Genomic DNA, 22,528 nt, shown 5'->3' with positions numbered 1-22,528 from the left:
AACGGGCTACCAAGTTTTTATACTGTAAGGCAAAGAAACTGAGCTCAGAAGCCTCCCACTCTGTAATAATAAAAAGAAACCATTACCTGTCGCTGTAATAGACACAGGCGTGGAAAGGAAGAACATGTGGTCCGTACCGGCATTTACAACACATCAGCAAGCTTGGCTACGACTGAGACCAGACTAGCACTGATGCCACAGGGGGATTTTGCTAATATGGCTTCCCTATGATGACAAATTCATGCCTACGAATATTGGCGTACTAGTGATGCCTCAAAGTGAAGAAGGGCAGCCAAACGGGACTGCCTTCCTAGCAAGCTGCATCTGAAACAAATCACGCAGGGGTGGTACCCGTCACCTTCGTCTGTGAGCGGATCATGCAAAGCAAACTGTCCTTTACTACCCGTAAAAAAAGGTGGTCAGATCCAACTGTGTTCCAACCGTGCTTAGATCGGCCTAATGCAGTAACAAAGCGTAACCACGCTCTGTAGATGGCATGGTCCATGATTTGGGCCTGATCCTACATTATCTTCAGCTCATCACGGACATGGCTCTGATCTTCATTCGCCACTGCAACATACTCCTCCACCAGCACGGTGTCCTCCTGCTGCAGGTCAGGGCTCGAAGAAAGCAGTCGCCCATGGTAACAGTTGGCACTACACGTGTAAATTGCAAGTGTTGTGAAATCCCAATTTGCTGCTGCATTGATGGCGGGCCGGTGCATCTCGAGCTCCAAGCCTTGCAGCCACTCTGCACAGTCCAGCACCATGGCCAAAACCGGCGCCATGAGCTGCACCTCGAATGTCCTTGGAGCCCCACAACATGTACATGGTGCAGGCTGCGGGGTCTCTTGCAAAGGCCACAGCACATTACCACCCCACAAGTACCTGTCAAGTAATAAGCAGGTCAACAATCACACCTTCAGTGGCCATGATAAGGCCATGACTCAGCAGGGGAACAAACGCGTTTTCTGTTGTGTGCAGTGCAATGGCAAATGATGGGGTGGTTTGTGAGCAGTTGTGCCATGTAGATGCCATGTCCACAAGGAGAACACAACCACCTGGCAAGCACCGCATTGCCCAGCTTGCAGACACATGGAATCGAAGTAACAATAACCTGAATGCTCATCCATGAATGGAATGAAGTCAAACCACAAAACCACAAAATGAAGCCACAAAATGAACAATAACAAACAAATGAAACACAAAAACACAAAATGTCCAATATACAAATGCTGGGTTTTATGAGAAAATAGATGAAGGGGTATTGTAAGTGACTGCAGGTGAAAATAAGCCACCAAACGATGCAGTTGCTAATGAGGAGACGACCAGCCAGGTAGCCAGGTCCAAACTGGTGGGTATACCACAGAATTATCGAGTACTCTGTCCATTAAGATACCTAAAACTGCATTCCACAAGCTAAGTAGCATCCCTCATGGCTACAAGCATGCAAGGTGGAACCTATGTTTACATAAACATACCGTGATCCGACTTGATTGGTATATAACCCCGCCTTTAACACTATGCCAGACAGCAGCGGCCCCACCACGCATACCTTGCACACTGATCAGGCTGCCGAGCTAGACGTGCAGCATATTTGAGGTATGCCCCTTGCACACCCCGGACATGATCCTCTTCGTACTCCTCCCCAGCCCAAGAACCCAAATCGTCTCCATCTTCACTGCAGGGGACAACTCCGCCAGTACCAGCCACCACAGCAGCAGCGTTCTTCGCTGTCCGATCCCTGTCTGCATCAGTGGATGCTGCCCCGGAGGTGTAAGTGGCTACTTGCACACCATCACCACCACTACCAGCAGCAGCCCGGTGCCCATCATGTTTGCTGCCGCTGGATGCCGCTCTCAGCCTGCATGACGACGAAGAAAGCTGATTCCTCTGTCCCTCCTGGCGTTCATACTCCTCCAGCAGCTGTTGTACACGGTCCACATCATCAGCCGAGCCCATCACGTTCCGTTGCCCTGGTGTATGCAAGGGGGGAATGCGTTGTTGGCGGAGAGAGTGGATGACCCAGCTAGCTGCCGGGCTGCTGCTTGCTGCCCACTAACTCTCCATCAGAGAGCAGCGCTCCATCCCATGCCTCAAGTAGGAAAGGTGTAGGTGAGCAATAAGCTGGAGGCAATAAGACACTAGCATGTTTCAACCAACTCACACTGCATGAAGTTCGACACACATATACATAAAACACACACACGCACACACACATGTGTATAATCACACATGTAGGTCATACAACCTGAACCGGCTGCCTCGTGAACTGGAAGAGTATGATGCTATGTTCATCTATACACACTGCCATACTACAGCTAACTACCTAGGGTATCAGATGCCATAATGGCGGTAAACGTATGCTGGGTATGTAATGCTGCTTTTAGCTTGGGGCCCTTGTCTTACCTACACACCCAGGTGCAAGCATTATGCCTCAAGGGTAATTCCCTTTTAATCGCCTGCTTACCTATCTATCTATATACCTACATGTCTACCCGCCTACCTACCTACATACATACCCGCCTACCTACATACCTACATACCTGCCTACCTACATACATACATACCTGCCTACATACATACATACATACCTGCCTACCTACATACATACATACCTGCCTACCTACATACATACATACCTGCCTACCTACCTACATACCTGCCTACCTACATACATACATACCTGCCTACCTACCTACATACCTGCCTACCTACATACATACATACCTGCCTACCTACATACATACATACCTGCCTACCTACCTACATACCTGCCTACCTACATACATACATACCTGCCTACCTACATACATACATACCTGCCTACCTACATACATACATACCTGCCTACCTGTAGGTTCTTCAACCGCCATGATGTGAAACTCCGGCAAGGTGGGTCCGGAAAGAGGAAGTTCTGCGCTGGGCGTGCAGTCTGCTGCTTGGTGCCGTGGGGAGTCGGGACCACTGCCGCCGGTGCACTCTTTCCCAACCTCCGGCTTACCCAAGTTAGACTGTTGCAGCTGCTGTACCGCACAGTCCTCCAGGATAGCCCCAAGGTCTGAAAAGTCTAAGGCAGCACTGCTTGCGAAACCACCGGTGCATCCCTGCTTGTCAGACGCGTCGCCACCAAAGCTGAACCCGTCATCACAGTCGAAGCCATTTCCGAAAACGTTTGGCACGCCGGCCCCATTATAATCTGGAGCCGCCGTCACAGCTGCTGGTTTCGGTCCAGGTGGTGTCTCTCGTTTGGCCAGGCCAGACGTGGGGGTGGAGGTGGAGATGGGTTCGTCCTCATACCCGCATTCAGTTTGAGTCATTGCCGCAGTCGGAGGGGCCTTCTGACACCGGAAGGCGCGCCAGCAACGGGAATCGTTCCCACAGCCTGGCCGCGTGCAACCCAGCAGGAAAAGCACGCGGTCAACAGAATCACCGATAGGTGCATAAGCCTACGTCAGCATATCAAACAAAAAAAGGGTGGCAACAGAGTAACGTTTGTCTTGACGATTTTTATAGCAATGGAAAAAAATTAATAAAAATAAATAATAATAATAATAATAATAATAAAGTGATTAAAAAAAGCCTCGTGAACCGCATTAGTCCTTTATGTACTGCAGCCTACGTCTCCGTATGCAGGACATTCGAGCAACACGTGTCGTTCGCCTTGACAGACCCTATACCACCGCGAGGCATGCTCCCTGCCATGCAGCCAGTTAACAGCCAATGGCCAAACACACATCCTAAAGCGCACCAGTGTGACGTGTTGCCTCGACAAGATAGCCTTCACAGTGCTTGGGTTGCCCCATCCACCCCAGGTATCGGCACATCTTCATCCCGGTTGCTGTTGTCGGAAACGAACACATGTGGATCCACCGCCAGCTTCTCACTGGCCCTGTCATCATCAAACCGGTCCCGGACCTCCTCCATCAACCGAACTATAATGTGTGGGACAGGGGGGCATATCTTCACCCGTGGCCGCTACCTGGCAAAACCTTGCCTTCCCCAGTATTTCGGGGCACCCTCGTCTAGTCATCATAATCAACTTCTCAGTGGGCCGGTCAGGTTCCGCACTCACCACCAGCATCTAATGGAATCTGCCGGATCGACGGCGGCCCGACTCCACCCCTGGTCAGCTCGCAGGTTAACTTCATCCAAGATCACCATCGCCCATCAACTAGGGGCACTTTACCGTCCACCATCGGAAGGATTTTCGATCCTGACAGGTCTCTATCCCGGAATCTCCCGGGGGCAATGGTCCGTGACTTACCAGTAGAGCCCAACCTAAGCATTATGTTTAGAACATGCAATGACGCGGTCTCTACTCTAGCTTCAAGAGCTTATCGTCTAAACCTACGCCGTAACCCAATGCTTTGATGCACCTCGTTCCCAGCCATCGTCAGTAGAAGTGAAGGCCAGGCAAAGCTTTTCTTGAAAACAATGAATATACAACGTGCCCTTCGCCTCTACCATACGATCCCAAAAACAGAAAATCAAATCCACGCTATGGACTTGTAGCGGATACTGGCTAAGCTCTTCGGACAGCAGCCAATTCGGTGGCCCCCACGCCTGTCAGTTGTTTTATGAGTGATTTCTGCAGCTCAACCATCCTGAAGCGCACGTTCGAAGTGGAAAGACCCTCGTTACGTTCCCGGTGGCGCACATCTAACAGTTCGGTTGGAAAACACTTCCATTGACAACAGAAAGGGAGCGGCAACGGGAAATGCGGTAAGCATCTTCGTTTTTCTACGTAATACAAATTGTCCCATCTGGTACTGTAATCGCCATGGCGATTGGGGGAACCCTAACAACGGACAATACCCGACTGATAGAAACCGCCATACCTGGAAAACCAACGACAGGTCATTTCCGCAAACCTTGCATTTCGTTAGTCGCTTCCAGTCGCAGCCGCTGAGCTTCAATCCGCAGCGCGCTGAAGGAACATATGGCGCGCCGCCAATCTTCGTAAGGTAATGCGTCCGAGGCTCGTCTGCGCTGAGCAGGTCGGCCGCAACTCCCAACAACATATTTTTTGGTATGATAAATAGTTAGTTGTTTTGGGGATGTCGTTGAGTTACAGCCAACAGTGAGCATAGGCGAGCAACTACGTTTCCTAAACAATATAAAAACCAGACGCAGTAAATTCCCTCCGTGTTTCAGTCATTGCATCCTAGTGAATCTATCCTTGAGGCATGGAAAAGGGCACCGGCATGGCCACTGGTCGGTTGGCTCGTTCGTTGAGGGCCATCATTCCTAGTATCAGAAGGAAGCCCAATCTCAAGAACACTTAACATCATATTTTCCAATGTTATTATTCTTTACAGTCGCATGCCTGGCAACGGCGAAAAAAAGGAGCGGAACGTTGTAGTTTTATTCCCTACTCTGTTTACACACCTTAACTCCCACAAAGTAGCTGCATACCTGTATTACCGTATGGCGTGTTAGGTAGAGGGAGGCTTTGCGGAATTTTGAGCAGGCTCCGTTATGAAACGTGCAAGGCCGGAGGGCTCCTGTTCCCATGTCAATATGGGGTTTTCATCCTTGGATTATGGGAATATGATCCTTCAACATGTAAGGTTGTCAGAACCTGGGCCATGGGCTTGCCTGCAACGTTTGCCACGGGAAATGTCAGGTCGTCACCTCCGAAGAGCTTTCTCCCTAGCATTTTTATTGTCCTTAGTTTGTCTCTCTCGCGGCACATACATCTTTTCTTGGTCAGTTCGGCAGTCTGGGGGCGGCGAGCCTCAAAACCCGGTTCCGTGTCCACTTCGCAGAGTTCACGGCTCTCGCCGAACGCCTCCCACGCGTGCTGCGCGTGCGGACAAGCAGTGTCCCACAGATGTGGGGTTGCGGCAGAAGCAGATACAGCAGGGCGCAGCTTGCTCCGAGGGTGCGCGTGTGGTAAGTAATTTGTGCATAGCCTACCCCCTTTCAGGATTGGCTTATCTAACTCCTTCCCTTCATGAACATGTCTTGTTAGGCTCTGGATTGCTCGTCGATATTGTACGATCGGAGTTGTACTGCTGCACCTGCAATGACTACGTCTATCACTCAACGTTTGATGAAGGCCGCCAGGTTCGCACGAGTGATGTCCCCAACACTGCCCACCGCCTCTCCATGTGCCACCCGGGCCCAGACGTGTGTCCAGCTGTGTGTCACTCGGTGACCGAGCCCTGCCCGCGTGATTGCAGCTCGCCCACGTCGCAAGGCGTTACCTCGACCGGGGCCTGAGGCCCGGGCTACCACATCACGACCCGGGGCCCGATGTACGAACCAAACGGGCCCGAGCCGCTAAAGATCCAGTACTGGCAGTCCAGCGAGCACACGCAGCTGCACCTGCTTTGCACGCAAGCACCACAGCTGATCACGGCGGTACGGAGTGCACACCAGGGTTTCAGGTATGGTACCCCGCCCCACACCACACCAGATGGTGGGCGGCTGACATCCCGGTGCGGACACGTCAGACTGCCTGCATTTATTCACCACCGCCCCCATGCATGCATATCGGGACATGCTCCTGGTTGCAGGTGAACAAGGTCGCGCCCTTTGGATGGGCGGCTGCTACTTGTGGCGTGGACGTCACACCAGATGGGTTTCCAGCCGGCCTTCGTGGCCTGAATAACCTGGGGAACACGTGCTTCATGAACAGCGTTCTGCAGGTCGGTGGGGACTCACGGTTCGTACTCGGTAGTCCTGCCGCGGATCATAGGCATGCTCGCTTGTATTGTTTCTTCGTCCATTACCTCTTAAGAATTATCACTGGAAGTCGCCGCGTAAGTGCGCAGACTGATCACCAACACCACCAGCTGCTGCCGGGCTACTGGCGCGAGTGAGCACACCTCGTGAAGTCTTGTGCACTACGTATGCCATGTCGTGGCGGCCGCAGGTCTTCATTCACTCGCCGTTGATGAGGAACTACTTCCTAGGCCAGGGGCATTCGCAAAGCGCGTGCCTCAGGCATGGCAAGTCGCCCGGGGTCCCCTGCCTATCCTGCGAACTGGTACGTTGCCCGGGCCCGGGCCTCTACTTGCTCAGAGAGTAAGCTGCAACCTGGCCAGTTGAGAGCTGCTGGGCACCTGCTGCCTGGCGTAACCCCCCTCTCTATCACGCGCCCCCCTCCCATATCTACCTATCGAGCTGATGTCTCATACCTGTGCCCAGGTCGTCCATGTCATGCAAGGCAAGGCCGTCTGCAGAAATCCTGTGCCCGCATGTGTGTTAGGGAGAACCAGCCCGGCTGCTCCCACCCGCCGCCCCTCCCTCTGCAGGACGCGGTGTTCGCTGCCGCCTACTCGGGCGACCGGGCGCCCCTCAGCCCCACGGACTTCCTGTACTCGTGGTGGACATTTGCCGACAGCCTGGCAGGTACAGTCAGTGCCGGATAGGACAACCGCAAGGGTCACATCATCTTGGTAATGGCCGGGCCGGTAAGAGCTCTTACCGAGCTGCCCACTGCTGACCACTGCCACCGCGCCCCACAGGCTACCGGCAGCAAGACGCGCATGAGTTTTATCTGTCCGCGCTGTCAGGTCTCGGTGCGGCGGTGATTTCGGAGCCAGTGGCGCCACCGCATGCCAGCACCAGCCCAGCGTCCGGGCCCAGACAGCCACATGCCATCAGGTGAACCACCGGGGGGAGAGAGTGAGGGGGCAGTTGCGACCCCGGCGGGTAAGCGGGATATGTCGGTCGCTTAACTAAGGATGTGACCTCGTACGGCAACGCGTTGCGTCTCCTGTTGGGCCGTCGGTACCTTCATTAGCAGTAAACGGCTTGTCTGGTGCTTGGGAGGCACTCGGTAGGACACCTGTGGACGAACATTCACAATTTGGTGGCCCAAGCGGTAATTACCTGGGATACTGGCTGGTCCATCTGGCCCCATTCTGCCTCCTTGCCCCGCGCACCACGTGACCTTCTTGATACTCTCCACAGCGGTGTCGGCGTTCAGGTGGAGGGCGGCTGTGGTGCCGGCAGCAGTCCTCCTCCGGTGGCCAAAGCGGGTCTCTCGGAGCCGGTGGGGGGGTCGAATGGAGCGGCAGCGGAGAGGTCACCGCCTGGGAGCGGAAGTCGGCAGCCGGCAGTGCAGAGGTTCGTACAGTGGCCACTACACCGTACTTCATGAGACGGGGCGAACCCATTTGCGTGCTGAACTCTGGTGCAGGGTGTTGTTGATATGGTGGGGTGGGGGTTACGCGAGTTGCAAGGCGCAGTGAGTTCCTAGTAGTACTGTGTGCACACGCCGTGTATGATGTTGGTCTGATGGAAGCTGCTTCCTGTGCTGATCTGCCGGAATGAGTGCGTCGGTCTTGCCGTCCTGTGCCGCAGCTCTGCAGGCCGGTGTGGGGAGCCGCAGGCGGCCAGAGGCGAAGGGACCACTGGCGGGGCGGAGCCCTCGGCTGCAGCAACTGGTGCCGCTGGGGCCGCTGAGGCGGAGGCGGTGGCGGAAGCGGGCGTGCAGCCCAACACGGGGGTCGGCAGCTGCCGCGGCCGCGGTCTTGTCCCGCTGGTTGACGCCGTGTTCGGTGGGGTGCTGCGGAGCGATGTGACCTGCTCTGTGTGTGGTCACACGTCCACTGCGTACGACCCTTTCCTAGACATATCTTTGGACATGGTGCGTCCGGGGTCAGGGAAGGGGACAATCCTGGTTCTCTGGGAGCGCATGTTACCACCATGACAAGCTAGCCGGATGCACACAGGTCTCTGACGATGTGAAGTTACAAACGCCCCCTAGGTGCAAATGGGAAGAAGCCTAAAAACCCTAAGTCGCATTCGCCTTTCCTACCCGGAACTAAGACATCATGCCCACCTTCGCCCGGGCCGGCATGCAGGTCGCAGTGGCCCCGGGCCCACCGCACCTGCCCTACACACCTGCCGGCAGTAGGCCGCTCGTGTCGGAAAGCACGCCCGCCTCCTCCCCCACTCTGGCGCCCAACCTGCTGGCCGGCGCCCAAGGGGAGGAGGAGACCGAGCCCGACGGCGCGTCCCACCGGGCAGCTGCGGTGGCTGTCCGGCCCTCCGCCTCCACATGCAGGGGACCTTCGTCGCTGTCCACGCTGTCCGTGCCCTCCCCGTCGCGATCCCTTTCGGGCGTAACTGGTACTGCTCTGGCTGCCGAGGAGCAAGGAGAGAGGGAGGGCGATGAGGCCCAGCCGGGCCGCAGCCACCAGGGCCCTTGCGCCTCGCCCTCCACGGGGAGCGGCGGTGTACCCACAGAGGGCGAGGAGGGTGGAGAGAGTGAGGGGCAGCGGCACTGCGAGCGAGGTTTCCCTACAGGGGCTGTTCACAACCTGCATCTGCGGAGCAAGGTGAGTAGGTTGGCCCTGGTGGCTGCACTGCCACCCCACTGTGCCGCGCCGTGACAGGGGATTTACATGTGCACGGAGGTGTGTGATTCCCCGCACTCTTCCGGCCGACCTGCGACCTGGACATCGGAATGCGGGCGGGCGGGCGTCGGCACCGGGGCGCCCTGTCCGCTCCGTTTCCGGTTGTTGCACACAGACGAGATGGACGTGGTCCCAGCAGTCAGATGCTGTCCCCATGAAGGCGTCGGTGGAGGTGCCATCTCTCCCTTTCCTCCCCGCCCGCGATGTGTGTGTGTGTGTATTTTTATGTGTTGCTGTGCACAGGGCACCAGCACCGCGTCAGATGACAGTTGCGGACCTTTCCCGGGGTCCACAGGTGCGGGAGGGGTGTGGAGGGGTTGGGTGCGAGGGCGGCAGGGGCATGCGGGGCCAGGGGGCCACGGGGTCAAGGGGCAAGATGGTGCGGACTCGCTGTCCCTCCTGGGCACCGTGTTAACGTCGCTCAACGGAACAGCATAGGTGGATTCGTAAAGCAGGCCTACCTCTGCCAAGCTGGTAATCTTTGTGAAAGTGAAACAGAGGGCGAGTGCTATGTGCACCCTATAGGCAAACACGCACGAGGACTTCCCACCGCCGACATGTCGAGATTGCGAAACCAAGCTTCCGATCTTGGTTCCCCTCCTGCCCCTCCCTCCCTCGCCGCACCGAACTCAGTCACGGGAATAGCTCAGGACTCGGGTGCAGCTGTCAGAGCGCACGGCGGTGCTCCGGTGGTGGGGACCCTGGGGAGCCATCCGGCAGGAGCAGCAGCGACGGGTGCCCCTGGCAGGTACGACAACAAGCCTGCGGCCGTGTTGGCGGTTGCGGCGGTTGGTGGTTCCAGGGAAGCAGTGGAGGGCCTCCCGCGCACGACCAGCGACTCGATGGCGGCCGCAGAAAGCGCTGCTGATGGCGGTGTTGGCGGCCCGGTGGAAGGTGCGGCCTCGCCCTCCAACCAGCCGGACGACTGCATCACCTCCCCGCGTGTGGGCTTTGAGAAGGGCGCCAATGCGCAGCCGCTGCCGGTGCAGCAGCACTCTCAGCAGGCAAGGAGGCAGAGCAAGAGAGGAAGGGATCAGGGTGTTTGGTGGATCGGGCGGTGCGAGGGGGGACGGATTAGGATGGGGAGGAGGATGGGGAGGAGGAGGAATCTTAAGCGTGTATGTATGTATGTACCGGATCCGGTGGCAGAGTGAGAGCCCGTTGGAGCTGGATAATTGGGGGGTGACGCCTTCCGCCAGTGCGAAATAGTAGTGGCCGATATTCGTCACATTGAGCACCTTGCGGATTAGGTGGTCGACCAGCTTGCGGAGTTGGAATTCGTGCACCCAACGTGTGACTCACCTTCATGGACTACCTGCATGTCCCCCAGGTGCTGCCGGGGGCTGGCGCTTCACAAGGTGGCTCGGTCGCAGGGGAGAGGGCCACGGAGCAGGTTTCGGAGCCGCAAACGTCAGCCGCTGCTCCGGCAGCTGACTATGGGCTGCTGGCCGGCGACCCCGGCAGCCGCGGTGCGACTCCCGGCGCCAGTGTTTCCTGCGCGGAGGACACGGCTGCCCCGGGAGCCCAGGACCCGGAAGAGGGTGCGGCTGAGGCCCCACTGGCAACATCGCAGCCATCGGCCTCATGTCCCGAGGGGCAGGCGCCGTGCAGCTCGTGGGGCGGTCGCCGAGGGGGCGCTGCGGGTGTGGGGACAGGCAGGGTGGGGCGCGGCCGGGGCCGGGGCCGCCGAGGGGGTGCGGGCGGTCGCGTGATGCGGGGAGGCGCTGGTGCGGCGAAACGTGGCGGCAGCGGCGCTGTGCCCCAGATGGGTCAGCCGGGGGCTTCGTCGGCGCAGATGACGGACCCTAGGTCGACCCGTCAGCCCGGAGCGAGTCAGGCTGCCGATGCGGTACATGGGCCCCACTCGGCGCAGGTCAGAGGCCTGACAGGGGCGGTTGGGACGTTGGCAACCTGATCAGTGGCTCTAGTTTGCACCAGGTGTAGGGGCGCCTAATTCCACTATCTTTACGAGCTGCGGTATGCCAAACTATTTTCAACAATGTGCGGCAATTGGTAGGTATGAACTGTTTTCCTTGGCCACAGTCCTATTCAGCTATGTGTTGTCAACAGGGGTTCAAGCGCTAAGCCCACTTATCCGCGCGCATGAGACGTCACAAGGATCGCAGTGCCATGACAGGTACATTTCGAAGGCCTGCACACAGCGGCGCTGAACGACTGCGAAGTCCTGTGGTGAGGGCCACCTGACCCACACAGCCGTCCGTGCCCCGCTGCGCGCAGGGAGCGGTTGGCCATGCCACCCTGCAGGGCTGTCTGCGCCACTTCGTCACTCCGGAGCGGCTGTCCGCGGGGGAGGCCTGGGTCTGCAGCGCCTGTAAGCAGCAACAGCCCGCTGTAAAGCAGCTCTCCATACGCCGCCTGCCGCCCGTACTGGCGCTACATGTGAAGCGGTTCGAGCACCGCCACCACCATCATCACCACCATCATCACGACCACAACCACCAGCACTACCAGTCGCAGCAACCGGATTCGGAGGCGGGTCAGCCGCACGGAGGGCCGCCCTCGCAGTCCGCAGCTGTAGGGGGACAGGCACATGGGGGGAGCACTGCTGCGGCTGCGGCGCCCAGCCGACCTCCTCCTCCCCCCCCCGGGGGCCGCCACTCCGCCAGGAAGATCCAGGTGGGCCAAGTAGCGGACTGCTTGGGAGCTGTCAAACTGTGTCGTACATGTCACCAGACGCTTTCGGCACGGTTGGGGTTATCATTTGTTTGCTCGCTTAACGGCCCTCACCACCAGAGGTGTGCAGAGTCCCCCCCGCCGCCATCAGCTCGTCATGCATGGATGTCTCGCCGCTAAGAGAAGAGGAGCTCTGGCCTCCCTTCCGTCCCTGTCCCGTGCAGACTAAGCTCCACTTCCCCCTCTCTCTGGACTTGGCGCCGTACACGACACCAGCTATCCTGCGTGAAAGGTGCGGTTTCCAGCGTTTTCCTTGCGAACCTGCTCTTGGCGATTTAGGAGGTCTTAATGACACTGTTTCGTCAACAGACAGACATACGGACAGACATGCATATGTGTGGGGTTGCGTTGTTATCCACACCAGCCGGCGTTTCGTGTCGTGGGAAGTCCGGAAGCCATTCTCATCCTGGAAATCCACACGAACTGCTCCCCGCAGCTCCCGGCTCCGTCGCCAATGCAGTAGTATCCTTTGTCGTACCTTGTACCGCCCCTGACAAAGAAAACCACCACAGGCGCATGACTGTCGTTTTTAATTTTGTCTTGCCGTCTTGTTCGTTGCGGTACGCATGCGGGATGCGTCAGGTACTGCATGCGCAATGGACAAGCTCCCGCTGCGGACGGCTGTGGAGGCAGCACGGACGCTCCGCCGCGCCCACAGCCACCCGACATTAACTGGACGGACCCCGTCAAGTCCGAGCCAAGCTCCGCGAGTGCTGGGATTGCCGCGCCTGCGGTCGACACCGGTGGTGGCAGCCACGGTAGCGACAGTGGCAGTGGGCCATTCGGCGCCGTTCCAAGTTGCCGCTACCGGCTGTTTGCCGTTATCAGCCACAAGGGCGACCTGTCGGGGGGCCATTACGTGGTGTTCGTGAGGCCCGGCGGGGCCGCGGGGGGCAGCTGGTACCAGTGCGATGACGCCTGGGTGACGGCCGTGAGTGTGGAGGACGTGACCGCCTGCCAGGCCTACATGCTGTTTTACAGTGACGAGGCCTCCTAATGGGGTGCGAGGGTGCGTGTGCCTGTGTGTGTGCCTGTGTGTGTGCCTGTTTGTGTGCCGTGCAAGGTTGGGGGGGAACAACACGCGTTATCCCTAACCACACACCACACCACTACACACCACTACGCGAGCACCTGGTATGAGGAGAGGAACGCGGGGCAGTGCCCACCCCGGTGTGTGTGTGTTAGAGCCGCAGCTTGGCGGCCAGGGGGCCGTTGCGGTCCCCCCCCCTAGGTAGTGCAGAGGGGCCTGGGGAGCGGCTGCTAGAGCTCCACTAGCAACCCCGACATGCGGCCCCGACGCAGGGGAGCTCGACTCGGGGGTGCGGTGAGTGTGTTTGGATAGCGCGACTTGGATTGATGTTGATGCATGCCGCATGAACGGCATTCGTGTTATGCACGAAGCCAAAAGAATTCAAGTGCTGATGTTACATACGTGCATGTTGCTCTCGTTGAGAAACTAAACAAGCGCTGGATGCGGGAGTGCGGTAGTATTTCGGTTTTTGCAGGCTGTAGCTTGGAGGACTATTTTGGGCCTCTGATACTCTGGTGGTAGCGGTTGCCGGGGAAAGGTGCTGCGTGTAATGTGTGTGTATTTCATTGTGTGTATAGCGGGTTGTCGCAGCGTGAGTTTATCGTTCGCGCATTCGTGTCGTGCTTGGATGCAGCGGCTACTACTCCTATCAAAGCTCGTTGCTTTGTAGTACTACAGGGGTTTTAGGGTCGCCTTCTCTACAACCTGGTCAGGGCCGATATAATTTTAATATACATTTGTGTTGGCACCTTAGTGTACATAATGTGCAACGGTATTAACGGTCATGCCCTTGCCGACTCCTTCCCAACCTTGTTGCAAACATGAGAAGCGGCCCTCTCCACAACCTCTCTCTCTTCAATGCACAGTCCGTCCACACAGAATGCCGCTGCGCAACCTTGGAAACCAACGAACTCAATGTGCAGCAGTGCGCATGACCCTTGTACACAGATTCGCCTTATCATGCACAGAGCTAAGGTCAAATTAGTATGTATGTATGTACACCCAATAAAATTAATGCAATTTGCCTGGTGGGGGATGTCGTACATAAGTATCAGACTCGCAACTAGAGAGGAGCACGAGCGAGCATCTTCGATGAACCTGTACGAACATGGTACGACATTTGCAGACTTATGGAATGTCATCGCAATGTCGTTGCGGCCATTAGCCTTCAACCCTCAGAACCGTCATGCATCTCTCCAGCGCTCGCTGCACGTAGACACTGTGCCCCTCACCCCCCCCTAGATGTTGCCATTTTGCCAGCGGAGGACAAACGCTGCCGAAACGCTGGCGGCATGTTGAATATATTACACCGGCAGATAGACGCAGCCCCCCAGCCCCCCAGCTCCCCGGCACTACTTACCGGCCAACCAGCCCCCCCACCTAGCTACAGCGAGAGCGAGCCGTGCGTATCACACTTGCCAGCCTGGCTACGCCCTCTGAAAACACTTCCGGTGCACACCCCGCAAAGGACAGCCGCAGGCAGCAGCCGCCGCTGGGGCTCCCCGCGCTGCCGCCGCCGCTGCTCGGCTGCAAGGCGACGTGACCGCCACCATCAGCAGGCTGGTGCGCAGCCTCAGGCGGCTCCAATGTCGCCTGCGCGGTAGTCGCCAACGGGAAGTTGTGCAGCGCAGCTGGAATGCAAACGCCGAGAGGACAAAAACAAATAGGCGGAGGCCAAAGCCCCTACAGACACAAGTTGGTAAAAGTGCGTGTGAGAGTGCGGTGGCCTGGTGTCAGGAACTTGCGCAGTTAGCTAGCTAGGGAGCGAGAGCACAGCAACTGAAGCTGAGTTCACATGACAGGCCCCCCACACGGTCTCCGTGACGCCTAGGCTTATTTCGCCCTCTGCTCCACCTGCCCCACCAAGACCATCCAAGACCGTCGGACAATCTGTGGGTGGGTGAGGGGATGTGGGTAGCGGCGAATCCCAATAATACAATGCACCCGACCATCCAGACCTGATACTTCTCCTGCACACACGCGGGAATAAAGTGGTGGTGGTGGCGGAGGCACCCATCCCGCCCCACGTTAGGGGTGCTATGGCAGTCTTCGTACGCCCCCTACAGTCTTCGTTCTTATTGTCGTACCTCTACTCCCCTGGTTGCAAACAAGCTCCCGGGCACCACCACCACCTTGGCCGCCACCAGCTCGTCCACCACCGCGGCAGCATCCAGTCCACCTGCAACATGAGGCGCAGTGTCGGGTCGGGCGGCAACAGGCGGTGCATGGCGGCGAGCCTCCCTCACCTCACCTCACCCCACCTCACCTCACCCCACCCCACCTCACCCCACCTGTGTACGGGGCTTGACAGGAAGGCAGATAAAATATGCGCCGCTACGATATCAAGCGAGTCGCTAGCACAGACGGGTGTACGGCGGGTATACGGCATATCTGACATCACATCCCACTTTCTCCTCGAGGGATTGCGAACCCTATGTGGTCATTCAGCCCCATCCACACCCGAACCCCGGTCCCTCCCTCCTTGCTCCCTCCTTGCTCCCTCCTGCCTCCCCCTCCCCCGCCCCCGGGTATATGACGACCACTGCTCCCGCACCTAGGAGCTGCAACCACATGAACATGCCCCCCGCGGGTCGCCGCCACTCCGCCAGACCCCGCAGGTGGCTCACCGCCGCTGCATGTGCTGCGGCGGCCCGGGCCGCGTAGAGGGCCTGGGGTTGAGTGAGCGAGTGCACAACAGAGGCAGACGAGAAGGACGGGGATGTCTTGTGTATTGTTGCAAAGGGGGGGGAAGGCCGTGTTCGCTAAGGGGCCCCAGGGTGGTGGTGGATGAGTGAGCGATGACCGAATCAGAAATGAACATTTGTTGTATGTTGAACTGAGCCGCGATGTACGTCGTGTATGTGTGTGAGGGGGAGAGGGACGGGGAATAAGCAGCAGCCCTGCCTTCATCCCCAACCCCACCTGCAGTCTCCCCACATGCGCCTGGAAGCCCGCCAGCCCCCACTGCTGCAGCAGCTTCCCCACCAGAACCTGAGGAGCAGCATACAGGAAGTACATACACACATACGCAGTTACATACACCCGCAGACAGAGTGCGCAGCTGGGGGCGGTCAGGAAGGCAACGTTGTGGTAAACACTGAGCTCGTGCGGCAGCCGTACATACTGCAGCCGTACACAATACAGCCGTACAAACTATACATGCACTTCGAAAATGCACTTTCACTCGTCAGTTCTGGCACAAACTGGCACAAACCTCCCTTGCCTCCACCCGTACGACATACCCCTAACCGCCGCCCACAACGGCACCCGGCCCCCCTCCCCCCCCCACCTGCGCTGCGCTGCACGGCCCCACCGTGCTGGCCTGAACCCAGGTAGCCAGCTTGGCCACCAGCGGCTGCGGAGCGGTGATCCAGCCCAGTCGGTACCCCGGGCCCTGCGGGTGGGGGCGGGAGGCGGACAGGGGGGGCGCCAAACCCCCCGGCACAAAGCGGAGGGTGGAAGGTGCAGAGCTCGGTGGGCTCCTAGGCGGTGGCTGCTGCCGTACATACGGAGGGAACTCAGCCCAGTTTGAGACCGATATGGTCCGGATGGCGATGCAGCGCTCCAGGAGCGGACCACTACCCCTTCCCCCCTTTCCGTACCTTCCCCCCAAGCTGCCGCGACCCGAACAAGGTCCGAACCACCACACAGCCCCCTGGCCCTCTCTCGCCCCCTCCATCTCCCCCCACACACACACACACCAGCAGCTTCGAAAAGGTGTCCACTCGTATGACCCGCCCGCCCGCGTCCATCTCAAGCAAGGACCTGGGCAGTCCAGGGAGGCCGGGGACAGGGCGGGGCCGCCGCGGGCTCACAGCTACCCCCTCGCTGAGGCAGCTCGCGCCCTCCTCCGCGCCTTCCTCCCCCTCCTCCCCCTCACTCGGGTAGTAGAGCCAGTAGTAGGCGTCATCTTCCAGAATCAGGAGGTCGTGGGCCTCGCACACCTGCGTGTACGGCGTACGGAGCACGACACGGTTGGCCGGCCCTGACACACGCATCCGCTGAAGCCCCCACGTGCCGCCCCCTCCACATCCCTCCTCAGACAGCTCTTGCGCCCAACGCACACAGACAGACAGACAGGCAGACAGACAGACAGGCAGACAGAGACACAACACAGAGAGGACAGATGCATAGACAGACAAACGGACACACCTCCAGTATGCGCCGCTTGCGTTGTTCGCTCAAATTGGCGCTGGTGGGGTTGTGCCCCGTGGGGATGGTGTACAGCAGCCGCGGGCGGCGGCACTCCCCCGCCTCTGCGGCCCTGGCGGCACAGCGTAGTCGGCGGTCCAGGTCCTCCGGGTCGAGTCCCTCCCCGTCTCCCCGCACGGGCAGCAGCCGCAAGCCCCGGGGAAGAAACACGCACTCTAGGGCGTGTGTGTATGTGTACTCGTCCTGCACGTGCGCGCGATTGGTGGGTGGCGGCGGCGGCGGGAGGCCTCAGGACACCAGACACAGACACAGACACAGACACAGACACAGACACAGACACACACAGACCGAGTGTTGGCTGGTCTATGAGGCCCATGCGGCCCGGGGGACTGCCCATCGCCCTCCACCACCAATAATACGCCTTTTGACCCCTCGCACTGAGCCCCCTCCGCCCGCTACTGGGATATATCCGAGCCCCACTCACGTCGGCGCCGGTGTCAGAGGAGGCCTGGCTCCTGGTTGTGGTGAAGTGTGCGGACGTAGACTGCGGAAACACAGAGCACCTGCTCCCCCCCCCTTCCCCCCGCCCCGCCCCCTCCACTCACCACCACCAGTGTGTCCCCCGGCTCCGTGAGGCAGCTGACGATGGCGAATATGGCGTGGATGGCGCCACTGGTGAGCACGAGGTCGCGGAGGGGGGGAGGGGGACCGCTGCTGCAGGGGGGGGCCCCAGCCGGGGCGGCCTCTCCTGCAAGAGGGGCCGCCGAGGCGGGTGCGAGTGCGCCCCGGTCGCCGCCATCCACCGGGGCTGGGACTGGGCCACAGACGCCGCCCGCTGAACCCCCCACGGCCTCTTCCCCAACACGTGCAGCAGTAGCGACAGCAGTAGCAGTAGCAGTAGCAGTAGCGGTAGCGGGTGGTGGTGGTGGTGGTGGTGGAAACCGCTGCGGGCAAGGCTGAGCAGTTGCATGCTTTATCTGCACTCCATGCAGCAAGACGGTGAGGTTTCGGAGCCAGTTGAGCAGGGGGTCGTAGCCCTGCGGGTTAAAGTTGTATTGCTGGGCCAGGAATGCCTGTGCAGTACAGTGTCGTACATGGGTGCAGAAGGGCAGGAGGGGACAATCGATGTCAGATGGCTTCCGTGATGTCCCTCTTTCCCCCCGGGGGTGGGGTGGGGATGGGAAGGCAGTTTCTCTCCCAAGGCCACGGCTCTGGATGTTCTCAGTAGACCCCTGCACCCCTAAGCCGTCACAGGAGGGTCACTGTGCCTAATGCTGTGCAGGACAAGACACAGTCCATCGGAGGCTGACCTAACCTCCTCCCTACGTGTGTGTGTACATGTGTGTGTATGAGGGTCTAAGGGAGGGGAATGTAGCCCGAGCCGGCTGACGCCTGCATGCCGTACCTGGCGTCCCTCCGCCCCCAGCACGACCCGCATTCCATCCACTGTCACGGCGCTCAGCTCCGAAACCGGGAAGGCCTCCGCCGGGGGCAGTCCCGCAGCCAGGCTGATGACGCCCTCCACCCCCGCGAACCGGTGCATCAGATCTGGAGGTGGTGGGGAGACAGCAGGTGGGTGTGGGTGCTGGTACGACCTCGTGAAGGCGCAGGGGGCCGGACCCAGGGCTTCCCAGGGCTCCCGGCCCACTGCCCCGGAGTGCACTGCACCGCCCGCAGCAGTCCCGCGGGCGAGCGGTACACATCCTTGCCGTCAAGGACCCAAAGGGTGAATCATCTGATTGCGCGCCACGTTATTGAGGAGCTCCGAGCGGGAATCGAATTCAGCGGTGGTTTCGTTCCGACAGCTGCACGCTCGTCTGCACGCTAGCCTACCTGCGAGCGACGCAGTTGTGAAGCGTTTCGCCTCAGCACTCAGAAAACGCTCGTAATCCATGTGACAACAGCACAGGTGGTCTTGAAGTGTGGCTAACGAAACTCCCGTTGAGCGCAGAAGCTATGCTAATGGAGGCAATTATATAGCGCAACGCAATGCTTCAGGCATGGTTAGATTTAATGTAAGCAAACCTTCTCAGAGGATAGCAGGCAAGCGTTAAAAGCCTAGTCCCATGAATTTCCGTACATCAATTCGAGTACGTCGATGGGACGATGCGTGCAACGAAACTTGCAACGGTTAGAACCCCAAGCCATTGCGTATTGACTGGTTACAACCAGTTTCAACAAACAAACAATCGCTGATCTGAGCTCAGTATGACTGTTTGTGTTATGCCTCGTCTCCATAAAGCCAAAACCGATATGCCGAAAACCAACTACTTGAATGGGCAATAGAAATGCAATAGGGTTTCGTACTAATTGCAGTTTGAAACCTGGCCGGTTCGCAACAGCTTGTCACGAACTGCCAGCGATGGTCGCATGCGAATAGCACCGCTGATTTTTGACAACGAATCTGTGCACAACTTTCGACGTATTTTTCGTGGACGAAGGGGATCAGGCTGGACCTCGTGTCTTGAATGCCGGGTAATAGGACCTCGTTACGGGACGAAACGACTGACTATGTTAACTTTAGCCCTGGAGCGACGGGTCTTCATCACCTGCACGCACATCGTCCCTCTTCAATGGCGGAGCGTGGATCGGGCGCCCTGGACCTGGACCTACCCCACATTCGAGCTCGGAGCACCAAAATCGAAAATGCCGGCCGCTCCGAGGTGAGAGGTTGAACGTATTTAACACAAGATGAACCCAAAATTCTTTTCAAGATTTCTACACCGCTACATACCTTCGAAGCACCTGGCAGCCCTAACCTTGCACACCACCAGACGCGCGGCCTGCCCTCTCCCTCACATCACAGCACCTGATCGGTATGCTACTGCTGCTAACGGTGGCAGCTCTGTGGGGGTCCTACAGCCCGGTGCTCAAGTTTCTGTTCTCCCAGCCAAGCCCCCCGAGTGCCGCGCTCGTGACGGCGGCCCAGGCGCTGCTGGCGGCCGCCTTCCTGCTCGCCGGGAGCCTCCCACTCGGAAACAGAACAGCCACCTCCACCTCCACCAGCAGCAGCAGCGGTTTGGGCGCCTGGGCCGGACGCGGAGAGAGCGACAAGACGGGGGCCGCAGCTGGGGTCCAGGCGGTAGCGACAAGGTGGAAAGCTGCTGCGGGTCCCGGTCGGGTGATCACGTCCCGCTTGCGGTCAGCCATCCGGTCGGGTGCTGCCGCGTTACGGGGCCTTATGGTTCGCATGACGGGAGGGAGGCGGGGTCGCCGGAGAGAGACGCTCTTTCCCGCCGCCCTGCCGCGGCTGCCAGGGCTAGGGCTAGGGCTAGGCGGCGAGGAGTCCACCGCCAGACAACAAAAAGACACTCATGACCAGCAACAAGGGCTGCAAGGCACCCGGCACGTGGTCTCACCGGGCGCTCATCCATCCGCAGCCGCAGTGTCCTCCTCCGACCTGCCGGGTGACGAGGGGGCCGCGGCGGCCGCCAGCAGCCCGTGTGGGAAGGGGCCTCACGAGGGCGACCAGGAGCCCCGGCTGCTGGTGTCGGCTCGGAGCTGCCTAAGCCAAGAGGAGACCCCGCAACCACCGCAACCTCCACAACCGCCACAACCGCCGTCAACAGTGGAGTCCGTCCTGAGCGGTGTTGTGGCTGATGGCGCTGGGGGGGAGTCTGACTCGGGTCCCGCTGCTGGGGCCCCCCGGCGGGCCCCTCCAAGCGGGGGCCCCCGAGGGGGGGGTCGGAGCCCCAACCTGTTGGCGGCTCCACTGGGCAGCTTGGCAGCTGTGGGAGTGGAGTTGGGCACCTACAGCTTCTGCGCGGTAAGCCCCTCAACCCTCACCCTCAGCCCGCACCGGGGCTCATCGCAAACCCTCAACCCTCACCTTCACCCATACGGACCTTCAACCCCCCCTTTGGGCTGCCCGCCCTCCGGGGGCCCTGTGCAGGCCGCACTCGGCGCCTGGGGTGTTGAGCGCATCAGCGCCACCAAGGTCGCCTTTCTGGGCCAGGCCACCAGCCTCATCACCCCCCTGCTGGTGGCGCTGAGCGGCCAGAGGGTGGCGGCGGTGGTGTGGGGGGCCTGCTGCTTCGGAGTGCTGGGGGCCGCCATGGTGGCGCTGGACGGGTCCGGGCGGACGGCAGCAGCGGCCGCAGCGGCAGTAGCCATCACGGCGGCTGGCAGTGGCAGTAGCAGCAGTGGGCCCGGTAGCGTAGCGGGGCTAGGGGGGATCGACACAGCAGGACTAACGGCCGCGGCGGCAGCAGCAGGCGCTGGCAGTGTTGGGGGCGCTGTGGGGGTGTCTCGTTCCATGCGTCTAGAGACAGCCGGGGTGGACGGGGGGCCGGCTGGGTTGGCGGCACACGCGGGCCCCCGGGTGCTGACCTGGGGCCGTACCTCACTCGCCCCGGCCGTGTCCCGGGAGAGCATGGGCGCCAATTACGTGTTGGCCAGGTGCGGGTTAGGTCCAGGGGGCCCCTGGCGGGGGGGGAGTGGGGAGGGCGGCATCGGCGTGGCCGGAAGGGCTAGCTGGCAGGTGGATCCAGGGATGTATGTAAGTGGAGGGGAGGCGCCCGGTGAAGCTGAGGCGGCACGACGTCATGGCGGCGGCGGCTCACAAGCTCTCCATGCCTGGCCCCCTGCAGCAGCAGCTGAGAAGGACGGACCTGGTCCCTCTCAGTGACCGTTACAGCCCGTACCAACCGCGCCAACTGCCACAACTGCCATGCCCTGATGTCCCGTACTGTGTGCGGCTGTGTGCGGGTGTTACTTGATGGGGTGTAGGGCCCCACGACTACTGCCCCCCTCTCACACACATTTTGTACTGCAGCTGCGTGTTCTACGCTCTGGGCACTGTACGACTGGGTGTCCACAGTGGGAGGTTCGCCCCCCTGGAGCTGGCAGCTGCTGGGGCCCTGGTGTACGCGGGGCTGTCGGTGTTGTGGCTGCTGGTGGAGGTGCTAGGTGCGGATGGGCTGGGGAGTGGGAGTGGGTAGTGGGAGGTTGTGGAGGTAGTGGTGGTTCGCTGCGCCACCGGGTTTATGGGTATGTGTGCGGGTCGTCAGATCCATTCACTGTCTGTCTGTCTGTCTGTCAACCAGTCAGTCAGTCAGTCAGTCAGTCAGTCAGTCACCCCGGCAGCAACTCAGACGGGCGTGTGTGTGTTTGTATTAACCCTCTCATACCATGCATGTGTCCCCGCCGTGTCTGCCACGCCACGTAAATGCAATTTGCCGTACATGCACCGTGAACGATTTGACGTGACCCCCCCGGCGATATTGGCTCCACCTGTCGCCCCCTCCCCTCCCCTCCCCTCCCCTCCCCTCCCCTCC

General features: G+C 59.5%; 4 protein-coding genes across 4 annotated transcripts in view; 2 read left to right on the top strand and 2 right to left on the bottom strand.

Moving 5' to 3' along the window:
* Positions 1-520: 520 nt before the first annotated feature.
* VOLCADRAFT_97543 (uncharacterized protein) lies at positions 521-4,288 on the bottom strand (the record flags this gene model as incomplete). Its single annotated transcript, XM_002956449.1, has 4 exons — positions 521-806; positions 1,555-1,975; positions 2,854-3,384; positions 4,267-4,288. 4 exons carry the CDS (start codon positions 4,286-4,288, stop codon positions 521-523), a joined length of 1,260 nt encoding a protein of 419 aa, XP_002956495.1.
* Positions 4,289-6,864: 2,576 nt separating this feature from the next.
* Positions 6,865-13,067, top strand: VOLCADRAFT_67026 (uncharacterized protein; the record flags this gene model as incomplete). The annotated part of the gene is made up of 8 exons (XM_002956498.1): positions 6,865-6,996; positions 7,265-7,361; positions 7,478-7,531; positions 8,441-8,608; positions 10,755-10,786; positions 11,591-11,784; positions 12,192-12,371; positions 12,869-13,067. 8 exons carry the CDS (start codon positions 6,865-6,867, stop codon positions 13,065-13,067), a joined length of 1,056 nt encoding a protein of 351 aa, XP_002956544.1.
* A 1,413-nt stretch (positions 13,068-14,480) lies between these two features.
* VOLCADRAFT_119422 (uncharacterized protein) lies at positions 14,481-19,146 on the bottom strand (the record flags this gene model as incomplete). Its single annotated transcript, XM_002956448.1, has 12 exons — positions 14,481-14,693; positions 14,955-14,990; positions 15,188-15,279; positions 15,655-15,769; positions 16,023-16,091; positions 16,390-16,494; positions 16,916-17,044; positions 17,253-17,495; positions 17,858-17,995; positions 18,236-18,325; positions 18,658-18,800; positions 19,086-19,146. The coding sequence occupies 12 exons, from the start codon at positions 19,144-19,146 to the stop codon at positions 14,481-14,483; spliced, it is 1,434 nt and encodes a 477-aa protein (XP_002956494.1).
* A 679-nt stretch (positions 19,147-19,825) lies between these two features.
* The window catches only part of VOLCADRAFT_97540 (uncharacterized protein), a gene marked incomplete at both ends in the record, with an annotated part of 3,949 nt that continues 1,246 nt past the window's right edge, over positions 19,826-22,528 (top strand). Inside the window, 5 exons of the mRNA XM_002956497.1 lie at positions 19,826-19,915; positions 20,059-21,018; positions 21,145-21,650; positions 22,027-22,160; positions 22,298-22,308. Coding sequence (XP_002956543.1) covers positions 19,826-19,915; positions 20,059-21,018; positions 21,145-21,650; positions 22,027-22,160; positions 22,298-22,308 — 1,701 coding nt within the window. The remainder of the gene's footprint in view (positions 19,916-20,058; positions 21,019-21,144; positions 21,651-22,026; positions 22,161-22,297; positions 22,309-22,528) is intronic.

Source organism: Volvox carteri (genome assembly GCF_000143455.1).
Source record: "Volvox carteri f. nagariensis unplaced genomic scaffold VOLCAscaffold_61, whole genome shotgun sequence".
Taxonomy (NCBI): Eukaryota; Viridiplantae; Chlorophyta; class Chlorophyceae; order Chlamydomonadales; family Volvocaceae; genus Volvox; species Volvox carteri.
This window is presented reverse-complemented; position numbering and strand designations above follow the sequence as displayed.